The sequence below is a fragment of the Phalaenopsis equestris genome, unplaced genomic scaffold, assembly GCF_001263595.1.
Source record: "Phalaenopsis equestris unplaced genomic scaffold, ASM126359v1 Scaffold234078, whole genome shotgun sequence".
NCBI classification, from domain to species: Eukaryota; Viridiplantae; Streptophyta; class Magnoliopsida; order Asparagales; family Orchidaceae; genus Phalaenopsis; species Phalaenopsis equestris.
The window spans coordinates 152,035-172,605 of NW_018252004.1; the positions used below are offsets into that span (position 1 = coordinate 152,035).

Consider the following 20,571-nt stretch of genomic DNA (forward strand, 5'->3'; position numbering starts at 1 on the left):
ACCACCAAGAAGGGAGAAAGAACATCAGATTAGGTTGGAGCCAAGGACTGAGTCGTCACCCATGAAGTCTTAATGCATGGAATCCCTCCCGCATGCAACCAGTTATAAAGGGAAAAACCCAATAGCTTTAAAGTTTGTCATGCCCGTGAGCAAGCAAATAAGGGAGTTGGTCCGTGTGTCACTGCGTGGGATTACAAGAACTAAAAAATGGCAGACAAGAAAATGAGACGCGAAGACACCGGAAAAAGAAAGAATCGAAGCCACAATGAGAGCATTGCGAGCTTAAGTGGGGGAGAGTGTCACATTTCGTCATCTTCAAGAAATTCGCAAGGCAACGATGGAGTGGAAGATTCTAGAGAAGACCAGAATATAGAGAACAAGCCAAGAGACTCTAAAAGACTCCACCACTTTATACAGAATGTTAGAAAAAAAAGCTCCAAGGATTAATGTAGAACTATCGAGAAATTAATATATTCTAATGTAATCTAGAAAGTTCCTTTGGACATGGTGGGGACTATAAGTAGGAATCTCTCTCCTCATTTAAAATCCATCGAACCATCCAAGCATCTAAGCAATCAAGTGTTGTAATCAATATTTCTTAGTGGAGTATTTCTTTATCCAATACTTATCCCTATTCTTCTTCCAAAAGTGTTTTGTGCTTACAAGTTCAATAGTTATGAGGGTTAGACAGATTTAGTGCCAAGGAAGAGCGCTAAAGCCTTACGGGTGACTTAAGATAAGTTAGTTCGTGACATTGAGCTCACATGGATCTCACAAGTCACAATCTCTATTGGTGCTCACTAACCTACAAATATGGTTGTTTTTTATTCTTCATTTTCTTCAAGCAGCACCACAAACTTACTAGCAATGGTGGCAAAGAGGTGCCTACGAAGTATTTGAAGGCAAAAAATGTGGGATGTTTTACAATTTGGCCTAAGTGAACTACTTTTCTAATAAGTTGGCTCCGTCTTCATGTTTACCTAATCAATGTTTAAAATTTTACAATTAGATATTGAACTGTTTTTCGTTCATGAGGTGAGGCGTAAGTCTCCAAGCTATCTAAGGCATAAGTCTCACAGTTTGAAAATTGCATAAGTCAAAATAAAAAGGTAAAAATGATACATTAGCATCATAACTTATATATATGTATACGCGTATCTATGTATATTTAAAAGGAAGACATTAATAGAAAAAGTGACATGAATTAACAAATTGTGTAAGTTGTAAAGTATCTTATAATAACTTGCACAAATAAAAATATAATGTAATAGTAGATTTTTTTCTCACTTTTATTGCTCAATCAAAATAATAACATTCATATATCTAATAAGAACAAAAGAATTAACCAAAATTTTGAACAACATGTGATAACCGCGACAACAGGAGCTGCTGACGGCGGCGGCGGCAGGAGTAATGTGGTGCCTATAACAAAAGAAATAGGCTGCTATAACAAAAGAAGCAAGCAACCGTTGTAGTGGAATCAACAAGTGAAGTTGGTGATGCTAGCAACGAAAGCCGTGGTGGCAATGATGGTGGTGCAGGTAGCAAAAGCAATTGCCGAGAAGCTTGACTAGGTAGAGTGGAGTTCTTGCACATTAGATCGTGGCTTCTATTCATCTTCAAACTGTTTAATACTAGAAGAAAAAAGCCTAAGCATGAGACGGGTTTTGAGGCACGCCTCAATCAATGTGAGTGTATGCCTCGCCCGAGTTGCTCGAGGCATGCACCCGAAAACATTTTTCTTCATAATAACGCCGAGGCGGGCCTCAAGGCGTATTTCAAATTGCACAATTTTAAACAATGTATCTAATTTTATGTGCAAGATTCTCCAAATTATTCTGGATTTGAATGTTATTCTATTTAGCGTAATAGTTCAAAATCATTCAAAATGCTTTACCTTAAGTGTCATATTATTCACACTAGACTATATTAGTTTCAAGATTCATGATTTTAATGCCAATAGTAGTTCTGAATTGTTTGGACTCTTTGAGAGTGAAGCATAATAATAATTATGAGCGCGTTTAGCTCATCAGAATTGATGGAGCAGTTTCTTCTTAGGAACTTTTCTCCCTATCATGGTTTTTTTGCTTTGCATTCATGATTTAGGCAATTAAAAAACCTATTAAAAAATAATCCCACTTATTTGAAAAAAATTGAAGCTAGTGTGCACCAATTGAAAACATGCATTCTGTACCTGGTGCATTATTTACAAACAAAGATGGAGCTGTTTCAATTGACATGCATTCTTTGCCCAGTGTTGTTCATCTCCTATTATTTATTTTATATGTTCTTACGATTTCATAAATCCCACTTATTTGACAGGCTTCTCACTTTTGTTTGTAAATATTATTATTATTATTATTATTATTATTTTAATAAGAAGGCCTAGCATCCATTGCGTAATTAAAAATTTCACATATATTGTTACTTTTCTGAACATGGTTCTTGTTTTTGAACTTCCCACAGCTGCAACTGGAATCCCAACTAGCCCTCTTTCCCAAGTTCGGGAACAAATTATGAATCTCTGTGTCAACATCCTACACTCCTACCGCAAATTCTGTGCTACTGTGTCATCGGCCGGACAACTTATTCTGCCGGAGTCACTTAAGCTTTTGCCTATATATACTCTAGGTATTCCACCCCTCGCCTTTGATTTTTTTTTTGTGAAACTTTGTTATGTACTAATTTATATAAGAATTTGATTTGTTACTATTGATGTATACCAATTTTGGTAATGACTGCTGCAAAAGTTACATGCTGAAGAAACAACGAATAAGCCATGCTCCTGTATCAATTATCACCCAAAATATCATAATAAAAAGCTGAATTCTTCAGTTTTCTTCATTTGACTTGCAATTAAGTGAATTGTGGAAGCTTCAAATTTTACTGGAGAACCGAATGACATTACATGAGCATGGCACGTGAAAGTTGCCTTACAGACTGAGGCATTAATGAATCTTTACTCCATTGGGCTATAGCTAAAATTTCTCTTTCTCGTATTTATATTACTCCTTTTTTTTGAACTATTTTAAAAATGCTGCATTGTCAATACCTTGCTGTTCAACTCCTTGAATTAACAAGTTGCAAGAAATTTAAAGGCATTAATTTAACGTCCTAGTCGATTGTAATATGATGAAAACCTAAAAAATGGTATGTTGAGGAGTTATAAAAAATGATTATTTCAATAAAAGTATTCATTTTCAATTTTTCTATGTGATTATTTTCATGCTGATACGAGCTTGACAAAACACTGATAGACTGTTTCCGAGCCTATTGAGGTTGGGAAGGGTTATTTTCATTTCTTTTACATGTCCAAGTCAGCAGAGTTCTGCGAATGTAAATGACGGTTTGTTGTTTAAAATCTTTTGTAAGTACTGGCTTGCTTGTATATATTAATGTGAATATCACAATCAATGTGCGCACTGATGGGGTAAAATGACAATCCGTCTGGAATGTTTGAACCAGCAGCTCAAAATGGGACTTATTAGTCTATTTTTGTACTTATGAATTTTGGCTAATACAAAATTTTGTTGCCCTTAAAATTGAATGCTTTTTGAGCGAACAAATTTTTTTTTTCACAATTGGAGCTTAATATTGCAGTTTCCATTATATATTCTTCTTTGTTATAAACCACCGAAGTTGCATTTTGGTTCTATTCAATCACAAGCGTGGTCACATTGTTTTGTTCTGTTCTAGCACTGTGTAAAAGCACTGGTCTGCGAAATGATGGGCGGTTAGATGAGCGATCATATTGGGCCAGTCATGTTGCGTCCCTGTCTGTGTCATTCGCCATTCCCTGGGTGTATCCTAGAATGATATCCATCCATGATCTAACTTCAAAGGTATGATTAATTAAAATAAAACATTGAAGGGGCACTTACAGACTTACACCCAATTGTTATTTATTTACTTATCTAACACCTAAATTTTACATTTTATATTTTACATTTATGCCACCCAAATCTTACATTTCACATAAAAATACCACTATTTTAACTTTTTATAAGCGAAATATACTTCTTCATGTCTAGTTAAGGTGGCATATATTTAAAAATTGAAGTTTAGGTGTTAGATATATAAATACATAAGAATTGAGTGGTATGTATGTAAATCTTCCAACATTAAAATTAAGGAAGATCTATTCTTTCATTTTAATTGTTAGATTAGATTATTTTGAAGCTCCCTTTTTATTGCTGCCCCACAGGAGAACAATGGCTCTATACTATCTTCTACACTTCCTCTTTCTTCGGAACATTTAAATGATGATGGGATTTATCTCCTTGAAAATGGTGAAGATTGCTTATTTTTTATTGGAAACATGGTGAACGCAGAGATTCTCCAACAGATATTTGGAGTAACCTCTGTGGATGGACTCCCAACACAGGTGAGCATACCAATTCCTTCTCCAGCATATAAGAAATTATATTTCAGCGAGTAGTTATTATATATATATGCCGCGCTTATCTACTTATTTATGTTCCTTTTTTTATACTATTTTCCTTTCCAGTTTACACACTAGTATAATGTTCGCCAACAGTATTCTAAGGTGCTTGTCTGAGATTCATCCCTCGTAGCTCTAATCAAACAACTAGATGTGAAGAATGAATGCCATACCCTTTGTCTTCTAGTCCCCATATCACCATGCTTTTCATTTTGATTTAATGAAAATAGTATATATGCTACAGGAAATTTAGGGTATATTTGGGGCAGCTGTAGCTTATCCAGCTTATTAGGTGATAAGCAGCTGATCTGGATAATCTGTCTGTCTGTTTGGTTTGTGCTTATTGAGAACAGCTGCTTCTGAAAAAATGACCAAACTACCCCTATATTGAATAAGCTATAGCTGTTTGTTTTGTGCTTTTTAGAGACAGCTTATTTGAGTTTTTTTTTACAAAATTACTAACACTCTCAACGCAATCATAAATAGAAAAATTAGAAGATTGAAAAACATACGTGAAAATACAAAATATTTATATCACTGAAATATTTCAAATCACATCAGAGATACAAAATTACCCAAACAAATGTGAAATACACCATAACGCACTAGTACATACTATAATGGGACCCAACAAAGAAGAAAAAATAACATGTCAAAATTACAAGGAAAAAAAAATAATATTGACTTTTACATGTAGTAGCATATCACGTCCCACTGTGCCCAGCTCTGACACTCCAGAACTCTGAACAACCTGTCCGACTGAGATACAGTAGAAATGGAAGCAGTTGAAGCAGATGCGGTGTTCTGAAATGTTGATATCGACGAACTCTGTGCCGGGGTGTCCATCTGGGATATCATAGAAACAGACTCCCTGTCGGCCCACCTGAAGAATTTGTAGTCTTCATGCCGTTGTGACCACCACGGGCACTTGTAAAATTGCCTCCCGAAGCTATGTGTCTGGCGTGACGTGAGTAGCAACCGACACATCACTTTCTTGGACTTCCCAGAATATCTTGAACTTTGTTTTTGAATTTTAACCTATCGTACTCACGACCTGTCATTTCCTTAAACTTATTGTTATTTATGAAATATATAAAGTATATTTACCGAAGTATGAAAACAAAAGAAAATATACTTTCTAGCCATCCAAACTGCTCCACCGTTATGTCAATCCAATCAGTACTCAGATAAAAAATAAATGTGACAAAAGCAAATATACTTTGTTGTTGCTACAATACCACACTCATATAACATTTCAACATAAAAAAACAGAATGACACAATGATTGCTGTAATTATTTAAGCCATCCTAAAATGCCAACTGTTTTGAATATAGGAAATTCTACTTGGATTAAACTTCGAATGCCAGCCATATAAATATCCAAAACGAATACCCCACCAATCATTTAACAGAAATATTCCAAAACTGTAGGCCAAAAAGAAACTTGCTCTACTTTTTAAACTGTAGGAAAAAAAAAACATAAATATTTCAAAACTACAAGAGCCATTTTCAAAATTGTAACAGCCATATTCCAAAACTGTAAGCTAAATATAAGAGCCATTTTTGGATGCAAGCCATTTTCAGTTGCCAGAACATCCAATATAACCGCTAAATATAAGAGTCATTTTCAGTTTCCAAAATTGTAAACAAAATATAAGAGTCATTTTCGGATGCCAACCATTTTCATTTTCCATAACATCTAATATAAAAGCTAAAGTGAAGATTTCATTAGTACCATCCTATGAATTTGAAGCAAATGTAGTAAGACCAAAAGAAATATAAAATGCAGAGAGACGAATGAGTTAAACATATTTTTGAGCTGCTATTTTATGTAAATGCTCCAGATAGGAACTCCACACTATGAATTGGAAAGAAACCATTCCAACATTGCTATTTTATGTAAATGTTCCCTCAACCATGTCAAAAATAATGCAAACAGAAGTGTTTGCTCTACTTGAAGAGTGTTTGCACATGAATTAGAACATACCTCATATGGAAGCACATTCGTGTATAGTATATCATTTTTTATCTATGTATTTATAGTATACTTCTATAACATGACAAATAACATATAAACTTAACCCCACCAATCATTCCAATCCGTATGAATAAACTTAAAATGAAACCCCACCAATTATTCCAATCTACAAAGTAAATGTATACTCTTTAAGCATTTAAAAGCAACTCAACAAAGTAAAATGTATACTCTTTAATAAATTATATGAAAAAAACAACCACATCCCCAAAACTTTCACAGCTCTGCAGGTGGAAATAACATTTACTAGCCAAAACTGCATTTAAAAACATTTAACTGCAGCTCTTTAAGTTGTTAAAAACAGCTCCTTAATAAGCATTCCAAAACATAGATAAAAGCATATAACTGCAACCCATAATTCTAAATGCATAAATGTTTACTCCATAAGCATTTCAAAACAGCTCAAAAAAAAATTAACTACAACTCAACATATTATAGAAAAGAAATATTCTGTTGTTGAGTTCAATTAGGAGTTGCATAAAGCATCCGTGCTACACACCTTCTTGGGTCTCAAATTCATGGGTTCCAATAACTTCTTCAAGAATAAACTGGCCGATCTGGTATTCAAATGCTTCTGCAGGAATATGCATCTCTTCGGCGTCAGCCATATTGAAATCTGTGTCTGATCTAGATGGATGTCGTCTAATAAAATTGTGGAGCGCCATCGTGGCCACCACAATATGAACTTGTTTTGGAAAAGGGTACGTTGGCATATCACGGAGGATTACCCTTTTTTTTCCAGACCCCAAATGCTCTTTCAATAACGCTGCGCAGGGATGAGTGACGTTTATTAAACATCTCCTTTCTACCACGAGCAATGTCGCTTGATCTCTCAAAATCAAGAATGTGATATTTGGTGTCAGGAAATGCTTCAAACAACCTCTCTGTAAGGGATAACCGACTTCAACCAAATAATATTTGTCTGTAAAGGATGCATTATTTTTCTTTACTGAGTCGTTCAAATTAAAGCAAATAGGTTTAACATAAGTATGCCAACCTGGAGGTGGGTGGGGGAAGCATTGTCTGACATTCCTTGTTGCATACATAAGCAAGCGACTGTCATGAGCACTACCTTCCCATCCGACCATCACAAATGTTAAACACATGTTAAAGTCACAACGACCATAACATTTTGTGTTGGAGAACCACATCGGTCGATGTAAGACACTTTTTCATCAGACTGGAGTCGTGCATCCACGTGTGTACCATCAATTGCACCTATGCAGTTCTATGAGAAAATGTAATTATTCTGGAGTCAGTGTGGAAGAACAATGGGTAGGCAAATGCTATGATAAATAAAGGAAACTCACCTTGAAATATGACATGTAGTGTTCGTCACTCGCTATTTTTTCAGGAGTATTAGCTTAATTATTTTAGTGGCTAAACTAATTAGTGATTTCAATCTTTGAGAGAAGTATCGACTGACCGTCTCAGAATGCTCTCTGATCGATTCATTTTGAGATAAGATATATAAAGTAATTGCTAAAACCTCCCTTATGGTAGTCCTTAACGAACCTTCAAGCCCATGGTTGGTTCGAAGCTCTTGTAAAAGATCTAGAAAAATTGGTACGCTCATCCGGAAGATGTTGCTGAACCTTATTGGATGCCCAACTAACATCTCGCCTACCCATTTATCCCCAATAAACGACGAGGTCATGCGTGGTGTTTGATGAATAGGAGAACGATAGTATTCTAACAACAATATAGCAATCGCAGCCGCCATTCTTCTGCGACGTTCTCGATATCGATTCATCCTGAAAAATCAAACAATAATCACATGAACAAATAAAAAAAACCTGTAGGTTGAGAAGTGGTTCTAACATTTGTTAACCAATCAAACATCACTTAAACATTATAATGTTAAATCGAGTTCAACATATAAAGGTCTCTAACATAATACAATAGCCGACATATCCAGCAAAGTTCACAAATAGAACAATCAATTTTCGATAGAAAGACACAAGTATTGCACTCGAAGTTCAGGCCGAAGCCTCTTGAAAATCTTTTTTTTTGTTCGACATTCAAGCACCCTAACACATTTTAAAAAGAATTCATTATCAACCATAACTTCATGTATGTCTTCTAAAAGGTTCATAAAACGATCAACATTGGGATCATATACTTCTGGTTCAACAGGTTGTGGAGCTGCAAATACTTCTATGAGTCGGTCTATTGAGCTCTGCACAAATACATCTTTGTTTTTTGTCTTTTTCTCCATCCTATGCCTCTTTGATTGGCCTGTGAACTCGAGCTCCCTCGGGTTCATGCTAGGACCTTGACCAGAACCCATAAGTGGATCAGGTGTCAAGTCAAGTGATATGCCATCGAACCCGAGTTCACTTGGGTTGAAGGTATTATGCCCCGTAGCTACAACACCCTTAAACATCACATCCAATTTGTCTTTCAATTCCGGGTCAATTCCACACACCTTAAATTTTTTCGCATTTGACACAACCTGCAATAAGAAATTGGGCAAATTAATTAAAATTGCAATAGATAAACCGATTGAAGGGGAGGGAGGGGGGGAAGTATTACCTCAAGTTTCTCAGCCCATCATTCTTCTGAAGCATCTATAGTACGTTTGATGGGATCCCAACCCAATCCTGTGGATCCTCATTTCAGTTTCTTCCATAACTTTCAGTCTTTTTTCAGCTGATCCCACTTGTTTTTGAATTTTAACCTGTAGTACTCACGGTCTGTCATTTCCTTAAACTTATTGGAAATATTTTGTCACCCTTCTTTGTTAAAATAGGTGGTAGGCCGATTACCAATTTCAATCTTTTAATACATAAATTGCAAAAAAATGGCTGTGACATCTTTATCCCAGATAGCTGAAGTAGAGGCTTCTTTGTTCTTAGCCATAATGATACTATTAAGAAAATGATTCAATTCTTCAAGAATGCTATCAGGAAATACTGAGAATATTGTAAATAATAACTATTTAAAATAATTTAAGTGCCACCCCATGTAACAAAATAGGATTTGGGTTGGTAAAGACAAAGATTTGGGTGGTAAAGATAAATAAAATGTAACACCTAGATGATTACATAAAACTTAACAAAGTTTAGGTATTAGATATGTAAGTACATATGGTACTAAGTGGAACGCATGCAAAATCTTGCAGTGAACTGTTCAGATACAACAAATCCCATGGCTTTCAGCTTGTAGTGAACTGCAGGCTCACGACAATATAATATCTGAGATTGCAATAAAATAGACTCAATAAAATTCCAAATCCCATGCCTTTCAGCTAGCAGGCATTGTATGGAGTAATAAAAATGTTCGATCATTTATAAAATGAATTGAACTTCAGGCTAAAAATCTTATTTAATGTTTCAGCTTGCATTTAACTCCTATCACATGACCAACTCTTAAAACTCCTAATACTAAAAATAAGAGGCTCAACAAATAAGTAGATGTTTCAACAAGAAATAAGAAATTTCTCTTCAAAACAAGTGCTTCTTCAAACTGGGAGAAATAACATATTTCGAACTGACTTATTTAAGTGGGTTGTTCATGTGGCACCAATTTATGTGCGGATATATGGAAAGGATATCAATTTCCAAGAGATGATGCAGGTGTTCTAAAATAGAAGTACGCAAATACAAAGAGCAAGCATTCAAATATAATCATTTTAAGCACCCCTCACTCTTCAACATAACACACAACACTCAGATACACTCTTGCCTCATTGAAAGAGCTACTTCAGATGAAATGCTCGAAACAGGATATTTTCTACCATAGATAAAATCTCATTTCTACCATAGAAACTGTAATAACAATCATAAATCAAAATCTCATTTCTACCACTTCCATTTTTTCTACCATTAAACCGTAAAAGAAAGTATGTCATTTTTCTCTCATTATTCTTGATGATAACAATTTTTCTACCATAGATAACATCAGATCCATAACCACACACATCGGATCTATCCATCTCATACAAAAAAAAAAAAAAAAAAAATTCCAATCCATCGGGCTACTGTGCATACGAAGAACAAGGAAACCAGATCCATTTGCAAAGATTCCCAAAATGGCGTAAAATAAATATAAGGAAAAGGAAATAACCGCTAAAGATGAAGGAAATGCGTGGTGTTTGTCTACCATTCTCCATAGACATCGAAAAATAAAAGGAAGGAGATTCAAAGGACATACGATGGATACCTTCAGGGAGGATGAGGCGAGAGGAACGACGAGGCGAGAGCAACGACGGGATACTTGCTTTCGGCGAGACAGGCGACGAGGGAAATTATTGCTTTCGGCGAGACTCCTCGAGCGAAAGGCAGGGGCCCGAGCGTCTTTTTTAGGGATGAAACGCAGATCGCGGGTAGGACCTTGCGATCCGCTTGTAATGTTAATGCCAAAACTCCTTTTTCCAAAACACAGCAGAAACATTTTTACCAAATGCGAGGTAGCGTTTTGAAAACGCCCCCGCAACAAATAATCTGCCCCAAACGGGGCCTTAGCTTAATACTGGATATTACCAATCTTCTAAATTTTTAGCTTGTGTTTGGGTATGCGCATCTCTATGAAAATGCTGGTTGGCCCTTATGCTAATTTCCATGTTGCAGTTATTTCTTGACGTGGAGAATTTTTTTTTTTTTTTTTTTTAATTGAGTATTTAAGGAAAATATGACATGGTTTTGTGAAGTTCCTTGCATCCCATGCTTCCGTTACCGAAGTTTTCCTTTATTGTAGCAAAATTATTACATCCAATAAGTGTGTTTGATTGAGGTTGATTTTGTGGGAGCGTTATGCTATATGTTTTTACCTGTGGCCAGCAGATATAATTGGAAAATAAATAAAGCGATATGAGAAGCTTAAAGTTAATTATGTTTTTAGGCTTAATGAGATTGGAAAGGGGAGCACTAGGCCTGGCTCATAACAGAGGGCACCTACATCGCATTGCCATTTCTATTGAGACCCCCTTCTCGAAAGGACTTTGTATGCAAGATAAAACAGAACCTCAAATGATTCAATTTACAATTACAAGTTGGTTTCAGTTTCAGTTTCAGACTTTTGATGCTAGTTAGTGTGTAGGAGGTATTTATATTTGTTTTATTTGATACTTGCTTAGCTGGAAGAGCTTCAGCTTGAATGCTAGGAAGAGAGTTTGAAGACTTCAATCAATGCTTGATGAAAAGCGAACTATGTACTGATTCTCTAGAAAATTAGATGATTAGTATATGTCTCTTCCGGTGACTTGCGAGTAACTAGCAGAAGCAAGAAGGTTGGATATTTTCTCTTCAGAGAGGAATACATCTGTCCGTATTGGGTTTGCTAGAGATGCGCTCAACCGAGTTCAAACTTTCAGTTTGTCCTAGTTGTTTGATATGCTGTGTTTTGTTTTGTTGCACTGTCATTGAACTATTTATGCACAGTCATTGAATTATTTATGGAGGGCCAAATGATTGAAATGCGCTTATTATTGGGTCATTCCATTAATCAAGCATTAAATGCTCTTCTTAGCCTTTTGCGCTTCATTTGGCCACTATAATGTAGTGAAATTTAGCTACTTTGTTTTAAATTGACAACAATTGATTATTTTATTCCAACACTTTTGTAGTATTTGTATAATTCTAGTAAACCTTCAATAGAACCTTACAAAATCAAGGAATAATACTTGTATAATATTTATAATAGTCAATATCAATGGGGATCTTAAGGATTAATGAGGTGGCAAAAAAGACGGAAGAAAGAGTGCTGAGATGTTGGTGATGTGGGTTTCAGCTGGTGGAAATAATGCGGCCATTTCATACTTTCCCTCAAGCAAATGAATGGATGTCATCCATTTGAAGCCTGACCAATAATTATGAAGGACTGCATCTGATAATTGGCAAGAATTTCAACCAGTACCTAGTCTAGTGTCAATGTTTTCTCATGTTCTTCTAGTAAGCTTTTCTTCTTTTGTTTTATAAATTTCCCAATTTTCATCTCCTCTTTAAGAACCTATCAATTGATCTTGATCGGTACGTTGAATGAATGTTTTGCGACTCTTCCATTAGATTTAGGGCCCGTTTGGGACAGCTTATTGGGAGCGGCGGCGTTTTGAAAACGCCGCCTCCCTGTTTGATAAATGCGTTCGCAGAACTTATTTCTGCCGCACCGCGTTGGCGTTGGATAAATTCTTCATCCGATTCGACGCGGGCAAAGCCTCGCGTCCCGTGTTCACGAGCCTCCTTGCCCTATGATTTCCGGAGGTACCCTTGATTGCCCTCGCCTTCTCTCTCGCTGGATTTCTGATAGGAGTGGAGCACAAGGATGAAGATGGGAGTTTCGGTGGTCTATGTAAGCCACGATCCCGTCGTTCCCTTCCTAGGTAGCCGCGACGCGATCCAATCCTTCCCTTCCCAGAGCCGCGATCCCAGAGCTCGAGCTTCTATAGGTTGATGCAACCCTCTTCCATCTCCTTCTTCCTCAGCGAGACGCATGACACACGGAGAGTCTGCCTCTCCCTTAACTCTGCAAGCCACCGCACGATAGGGTTTCGAAGCTTCGATGCACTCTGCATAGTCACTCGAGCTATCTTCCCTGCAATTCGATCGCGAAAATGGAAGGAAATGATCGTAGTAGGTGAGTCGCTCCTATACTTCTCCACTTTTTTCTTTTCTCTTTACTGTATATGTTGTTTCTTCCCTCTCAATTCTACAGTTTTATAATCTTTTATTCTACAGTTATGTATTTGCTTGAGAAAAAAACATATCAGAAAAGCAAATTGATTCTATTACCTTTCTTTTATCATATGTTACTTTTTACATCACAATTTGATTTGTTGGGAGGATGAGATTCATAATTGCAGCAAATGAATGTTGCTTTTTACATCACAATTTAAGCATATTCTTGATTTTCTTTAGAATTATTGATGAATGTTCTTTTATCATATGAATGTTACTTTTTAACAAACATGGGCAGAATGGTCATTTATTCAACAACAGTTCCAAGTAAGATGTTCTGAATAAGCTGCCTCAAACAGCAAGCCAACTTATTATGATATCTGCAGATTATCAGAATATCAGAATAATATGCTTATCAGCAGATTATAAATAATCATCAGCTGCCTCAAACACACTCTTAGAGTACATCTTTTAACTCCAACAGAACTCGTCCAAGAGTTCATTGATATTGTTGTTGTCCATAGAAAACAAGAAATATGTTTTTGTTCATAAGAATAAAAAAGGAAAAAAAAAGGAAAGAAATATTGCAATGCAGTGCCAGGTTGTAGCAATTGAAATGTTTGTGGCAATGCAACGATTAAGTCAGCAAAAATAAGAAGTGTTTGTACGATATAGGGATGAAGGCAACAATTATAAAAAAAATAGGAGAAAATCAAGAGATTGTAGATTAAAGCTGCATGATTGTGCTATTGTATCAATAAATTCTTTATATGAGAAAATTGGGAATTAGGAAAAAGCGAGTTGCAATATTGAAGGCTTGCAATTTCTACTTAATGCAATGATGAAAGCTGCAGTTTATGAAAATGTTATGACAAAGCCAAAGGCTTTGATAACATGAGAATAATTAGAGAGAATTGTTTGAGTAATTCATTCAAATATGTATAATCCAACAACAACAAGCCTTTGTCCCACTAAGTGGGGTCGCCTACATGAATCCAACTCCTTTCTTCTGTAAAACTCTCTAAAGGAATTCTCTCGGAACCTTATCGTAAACTTTTTCTAAATCAATAAAAATCATATGCAGATCCCTCCTTGCTCTCTGTACTTCTCCATCAAACCTCTCAATAAATGTATAGCTTCCATAGTAGACATGCCCAATATAAATCCAAATTGATTATAAAAAAATTTTTGTATTACGTCTTAACCTATATTCAATTACTCTCTCCCATAAGTATAAAGTATGACACATTAACTTAATTCCTTTATAATTGGCATTATTGTGCATCTCTTTTATTCTTAAAAATGAGGAACAAAATACTCTTCTTCCACTCCCCATACATCTTTTTAGTTTTTAAAATAATATTAAAGAGTTTATTAAGCCAAAAAAACTCTCAAATCTCCTAAATATTCCCACACTTTAATAGGAGTATCATCATGTTCTACTGATTTTCTACATTTGATTTTCTTTAAAGTCTCAACTTTTCTTTTTTACTAATTTGACAGTAAAAATAAAGTATTTTATTATTATTAATGATAAGTCGGTTGTATTTTCAGAAACTTCATTGAAAATTTATCAAAATAGCTCACCAACATAGTTGAATATCTTTCTCTTAGAATAACACTTTTTAATTTTCATTTTTAATAAATTTTACTTCAATTAAATTTTTACTTTTCTTTTTCTCTAGCTGCTTTCTGTATATATTTTTCATTCTCTAGTATATAATCCATTATGAAGATCACGAAAAGTACAATTATTTGTGTCACAAATTATCTTTTTAGTCTCTCTACGGGTCACCTAATATTTTTCTCAGTTCTCTAAGCTTTTACACTTAAACCAAATTTAATAACACAATTTTTTATTTTTTATTTTTTGCTGTACATTATTATTCCATCATCAACTATATATATAACATCTTTTGCTACTTGTATAATAATATTTGTTACTTTATCCCACATATAATTAGTTTGTTCAAAAATATTACAATTTTTGTAATCTTTAAGTTTACTCATAAAAATATTTTTATTTATATTTTATTTACTCATATCTAATTCTGTGACAATAATTCATTATATTCTTTATCTTGCAACTCATCTAAAAATTCAGAATTGATAATCGATGTTGAGTACTTAAACTTTTACTTGGAATGACCTTACATTCTCAACAATCTCGCTTTCTCATAAGAAAATAATCAATTTGTGTTTTATCAAGTTCATTCTTATAAGTAATAATATGCTCATCTTTTTTTTAAAATAAACTATTTGCAATAACAAAATCATACGCAAAAACAAAATTTAATATGATTATAACTTTTTCATTAATAATTCTAAAAAAGTAGTTACCATGAATATTTTTAAAATATTCTATCACACTATCAATGTGTCCATTTAAATTTCATCTAATAAAAATATATTTTTTCAAGAGGTATCATTTGTATTAACTCTTTTAAGTTATTCCAAATTTTTTTCCTTTGAACCTATATCTAAACCTACTTAAGGAGCCACTTATAACATTAAAATTCTTAGTGTCAACAACAATCTTTAGGATTTTCTTTTATCAATTATATTAATCTTGACAATATTATCTTTCATACTCTTTTTTATAATTACACCACCATTTAAGTGTTATTTCTACCTGAGTGCCAAAGTTTGAAAACTAAGCTATCAATCTCTTTAGTTTTTTTTTCCAAACCATTTTGTTTCTTGAATGCATAAGATATTTATCTTTCTATGAACCATAATTTCTACTAATTCTATTAATTAACTCATGAAAGAAGTTATATTCTAAGATCATATTTTAATAGTACTTTCATGAACTAACTTATTTGCCCACATTCATTCATAATATATAAACTATTGCTTATTTGACACTGCACCCGACGCCGATGTAACGGCCCTTGCACATTTTTTTCTGTATTCAGGTCATATTATGCATCACTTCTAGAGGTCACTCTAGCATTTACACAATGATTTTAAGGAATTCATGTCATGATTTTTTGACAAATTTTATGTTGTTTGTCAACTACATAACTCAACCCTCTACTTTTCGCATCCGGGACTTGGGACCTTACAATTACAATGTTCAAATTTGTATAGTATTTATACAAATTTAGGAGAGCATGTAACATGTAACACACAAATTGAAGAAATGATTACTACAAAAAGTTTAATTTAGTTTATGTGTTTAGAAGTAGGGTTGTAAATGCACCAATGCACTTGATGAACAAATTTAATTCGGCTTGATTATTAGTCTATTATTTTTGTTCAAATTAATAATTTAACAAATTTGGACATTTTTTAAAAACTCAGAGCTTAAATGAACGAATTCAAATATATACAACTCACTTATTAATGAACAAACTCATTTGTTCAACAAATAATTTATTAATTGCTATATACTTATTTGATATATTATTTAAATAAATCTGGAGTAACTAGAACAAATTTTAAATTTGAAAGCTCATCTCAATCTTGAACTGAACATGAACAATTTATGATTTGATCAAACCAAATCCAATCATGACATACTCGACCTGACACGGCTCCATTACAATCCTTTTTATGACTGTAGACAACAGGGTTCCCGTGGATCAATAAGGTAGCAATGGAAGAGGAATGAAAGATTATGGAAAGTCTTGATGAGTCCTGGTCCTAGTTTGGCCGAAAATATGTCCTTGTTTGGCCCAAATAAATTTAATATTTTTATGTTTAAAATCATACAACAAAGATGCTAACCTAACAGTTTCTTTCTTTTTTAGTTATGTTTGAATATTATTAGTGAAGTTTTGTTTTTTTTTTAAAGAGAAATATTCGGCTCCCATTTTATTTCTCAAACAAAAAGAAGTACAAAAGGAGATAAAAGGAACTTAATAAAACACCCAAAACAACTCACGCAAAAAGTAAAAAACCTAAGGTTCCTCAACCAAAAAAAGAAAAATACAACTCACACACACTACCAACCCACAAAAAAGCAACAGCAACTAAAAAAATTAGAGCAAGTCCTGCATAACCAACTATAATAAGGCACCAGGAAAAACCTTTGAAACTAGAGCAGAGTGCAGATTGGATACAACCATAACAGCCTAGTGTGCCACCTTATTATCATGTCGTTTAATATGTGATCAACAAATATCCAAATTCCTTGTTAAGACTTCAATTCTCTTCATTTGAAGGTTAATGCTCCAATGATAATCAGTTTTATACCTACAGCACTTCCAAAGAATTAAAGATTCAATCTCAATAACAAAATTTGATTCCAACCAAGCTTCTTAGAAATCTGCAAACCAAACATTAGAGTATCAGCCTCAACAACCAAGGGGGAAACAGGGACAGCAGCAGCAGCCGCAAACCAACAAATAATACAACCCATGAAATTCCTGCAAACACTTCCAACACCAGCCTTATTAAGTTTCCAACTACCAATAACGTTAATTTTTTTTGAAGATTAATTCTTTTCATTTGAATGTAATTTTTTTTAGAATTGCATATAATTTATTATAAGTTTAGGTTTAATTTTTATTTTATTTCTTTGACTTTTTAATTATATTTTTATAAATATGGATTGATGGCAGATTATTGAACATGGATATTAGATGAAATAAATTATCTGAGGTTTAATTGAAATCTTTTTCTAAATTTAAGTTCTGTATGATTGATGACTTTACGTTTGTGGACGTAAAACTTATCATTATCCTTTGTCCGCCATTTTTGTCAATCGGTATCAGACCATCATTAATGTCTTGTTCTTCATTGATATTATAGCAAAATGCAATCAGATATATTGCAGCTTTGATCGATGCGATAAATTTCAATCTTGCATCCCGATTCCATTGGCATCCTTCAACACATCATTGCATGAGCCAGATCATGCTTGCACCAAACCTTTCCCACGACTAACCCTTATGCAGCGCTGAAACCTTAAATATCAAATTCCCCTTATGTTCAAAATTTGCCTGAGCCCCAAAACCAAAACCTTAAATCCTCTCACTAATGCGAGGTGTCTGGCTATCTTTTCTTGTTTCAGCCTTCCACTTTTTCATTAATTTGATATAAGAACCTCCTGTCATTTTTTATCTTTCTTCCCACCAGTAGTTGCTGTATGAGGCGGCCCATGACTGGCTAATGGTGGAGAATGGTTGCCGAATGGCCAGCAATGGCGATGAGTAAAGTGGTATGCAATGATCAGGTAGTGGTGAGGCTATTTCTAGGTCCATCAGTCGGTGAATTTTAATCTTTCAGCTACTAGTGATGTTTGTTAATCCGGAGAACCTACTGGAGTCCAGTTTGTAAAAATGGTGAAATATGAAAGTTTAGGGAACCATTGGCCCAAAGCAGCAATGTAATTTACTGAAGAAAAAATGATAGTTTAAGCCATCTTCTTAGTGAAATCTGCCTTATTCTTGGTTTGAATGCAAAAAGGTTTTGTTAAGCATACATTGCAAAGAAATTTCTGGGGAGTATTATTTTTCTTGTCTGATACGACCAAATTTACTGAAGAAGAAATGATTTCATAGGAATTTTGTGTTGCGGGGTTGTTGTACGACCAAACACCGATATAAATAGCATGCCACCAAATGCTGCCTTTTTTCTTATTCATGGTTTGAAGGTATTTTTTTTCTAGCCTGATATGATCAAATTGGGTTGTAAGCCTGATCATCAATGTGGGACATTCAGTAATCCCCTCCCTAATTACTGGCACTTTTTTATTTGTCTTTACTTCTGTTGGATATTAGTTAAAAAGATGTTATTCCATATTAAAGGCATATATCGCATCTCATTTCTCGTTCTTCGTTTAGTGTTCTGTCTGATTAACATATCATTTTCAAACCAGTTTGTATTGCAGCAATATGAGAATACTTTCTCCAAAATATTAAATGATGTGGTCAATGAGATAAGGCGTCAGAGATGCTCCTTTCTCCGGTATGCCAAATCTGAATACTTCGTCCATATAAATTTAAGTTTGCGCATATGAGGGTCAAAAGTGTTATTTTATTATCTTTTTCCTTTTGCAGTATGCGATTATGCAGAAAAGGTGATCCGTCGGGTCAGTATGCAAGTTTTCCTTCGCAAATTCTTCCTACCTGATCACAAATTTTTGAGAGGATTGATTTTTTTGATTTTCTTTTATTTGCAGGAATGATGCTTTTCCTCTCGAATATGGTCGACGACAAGGCCCCCGGTGGTCTTTCCTACGTCGAATTTCTTGTACATGTCCATCGGCAAATTCAAACAAAAATGGCATGAGTCGGCTTCGTTCTTTGGTAATCTTTTCAATGACTTTTTTGATGTATACAAGAGCAACAATTTACATAGAAATTTGCCTGTTAGCGCTGTATTCTGCTATCATTGCCAATGGTCATGAAGGCGTCAGTTAACGAACAATATTCAGAATTTTCTGCCCTCCTGCGTTTTTTTTTGTCACAAATGATAAATTTATATTATGCAAAGAATGATAATGAGTAGCTCATCCAGTGTTTTTAAGTCTGAGAACATTTGCCCATTTTTGCCCGGGTTTTGCTATTTATAACCTGTACACTGGTCTGTAATTTGTGCCAATTAACAACTGCAAAATGTAGAAATAAATAAAGCTGTGGCTATTTATATATATTTGTTATAGGTTTTATCAAGTTTCTATTTAGACATATTCATGGATTTGGATATATGCTCATCTTATATATAGTATTTTATTTTTAGTGGCATTTACATACATACCTCGCAATTTTTATGTATTTACATATCTAGGACCTAAACATTCATATATATAGTGCAATGCACTATATATATAGGGTTGTAAACGAGCCGAGCTTGAGCGAGCTCAGGCTTGACTCGTGTTCGGCTCGTTCGAAATCGGTTCGTGAACAGTGTGTTCGTGTTCGGCTCGAAATTGGCTCGTTAAACTAAAATTGAGAAAAATAGATATAAAGTGTGAGATTCGAATCTGGATCAAATATATACAAAAGAAGACTTTAACTATATTGCCGCATGAAGTGTTATGATTTAAACTTAGACATAAATATATATAATATATTATTATATAAACAATACATATAATATATTCTTATATAAAAAGTTAGTTATATAATTTTTTTTTCGAGCCGAACACGAGCGAATAAACTGTTGTTCACGAACGAGCTGAACACTAACTGTTCACGAACGAGCCAAATTGACAGCCCTATATGTATATATCCACACACACAGCCAAAATGAGTGTAAAACGAACAAACAAATCTTTGCTCGTCTAGAGACACACAGACACGCACACTCACACGCACTATGAGATTTGCTAAAAAACAATTACATAAATTGAATTAGCATATCTGCCCATAACATTTTCTTTAATTTAAGGAGGTGACATCCCCCTCATTAATTTCAAATATACTTAAATTTAGCTTCATTTTAAGTTCGGCATATTCATAAATAGACTGCTTAAAATTATTTAATTATTATACCTAATTTATATTTGACTTATTTATATCAACTAAGCA

The 20,571-nt window shown here is 34.3% G+C and overlaps 1 protein-coding gene across 1 annotated transcript in view; it reads left to right on the forward strand.

Moving 5' to 3' along the window:
• Window positions 1-19,680, forward strand: part of LOC110038828 (protein transport protein Sec24-like CEF) — a 59,874-nt gene extending 40,194 nt beyond the window's left edge. Inside the window, exons 19-24 of the mRNA XM_020743740.1 lie at window positions 2,467-2,631; window positions 3,697-3,842; window positions 4,205-4,384; window positions 18,918-19,006; window positions 19,099-19,142; window positions 19,221-19,680. Coding sequence (XP_020599399.1) covers window positions 2,467-2,631; window positions 3,697-3,842; window positions 4,205-4,384; window positions 18,918-19,006; window positions 19,099-19,142; window positions 19,221-19,330 — 734 coding nt within the window. The 3' untranslated portion in view covers window positions 19,331-19,680. The remainder of the gene's footprint in view (window positions 1-2,466; window positions 2,632-3,696; window positions 3,843-4,204; window positions 4,385-18,917; window positions 19,007-19,098; window positions 19,143-19,220) is intronic.
• Window positions 19,681-20,571: the final 891 nt, after the last annotated feature.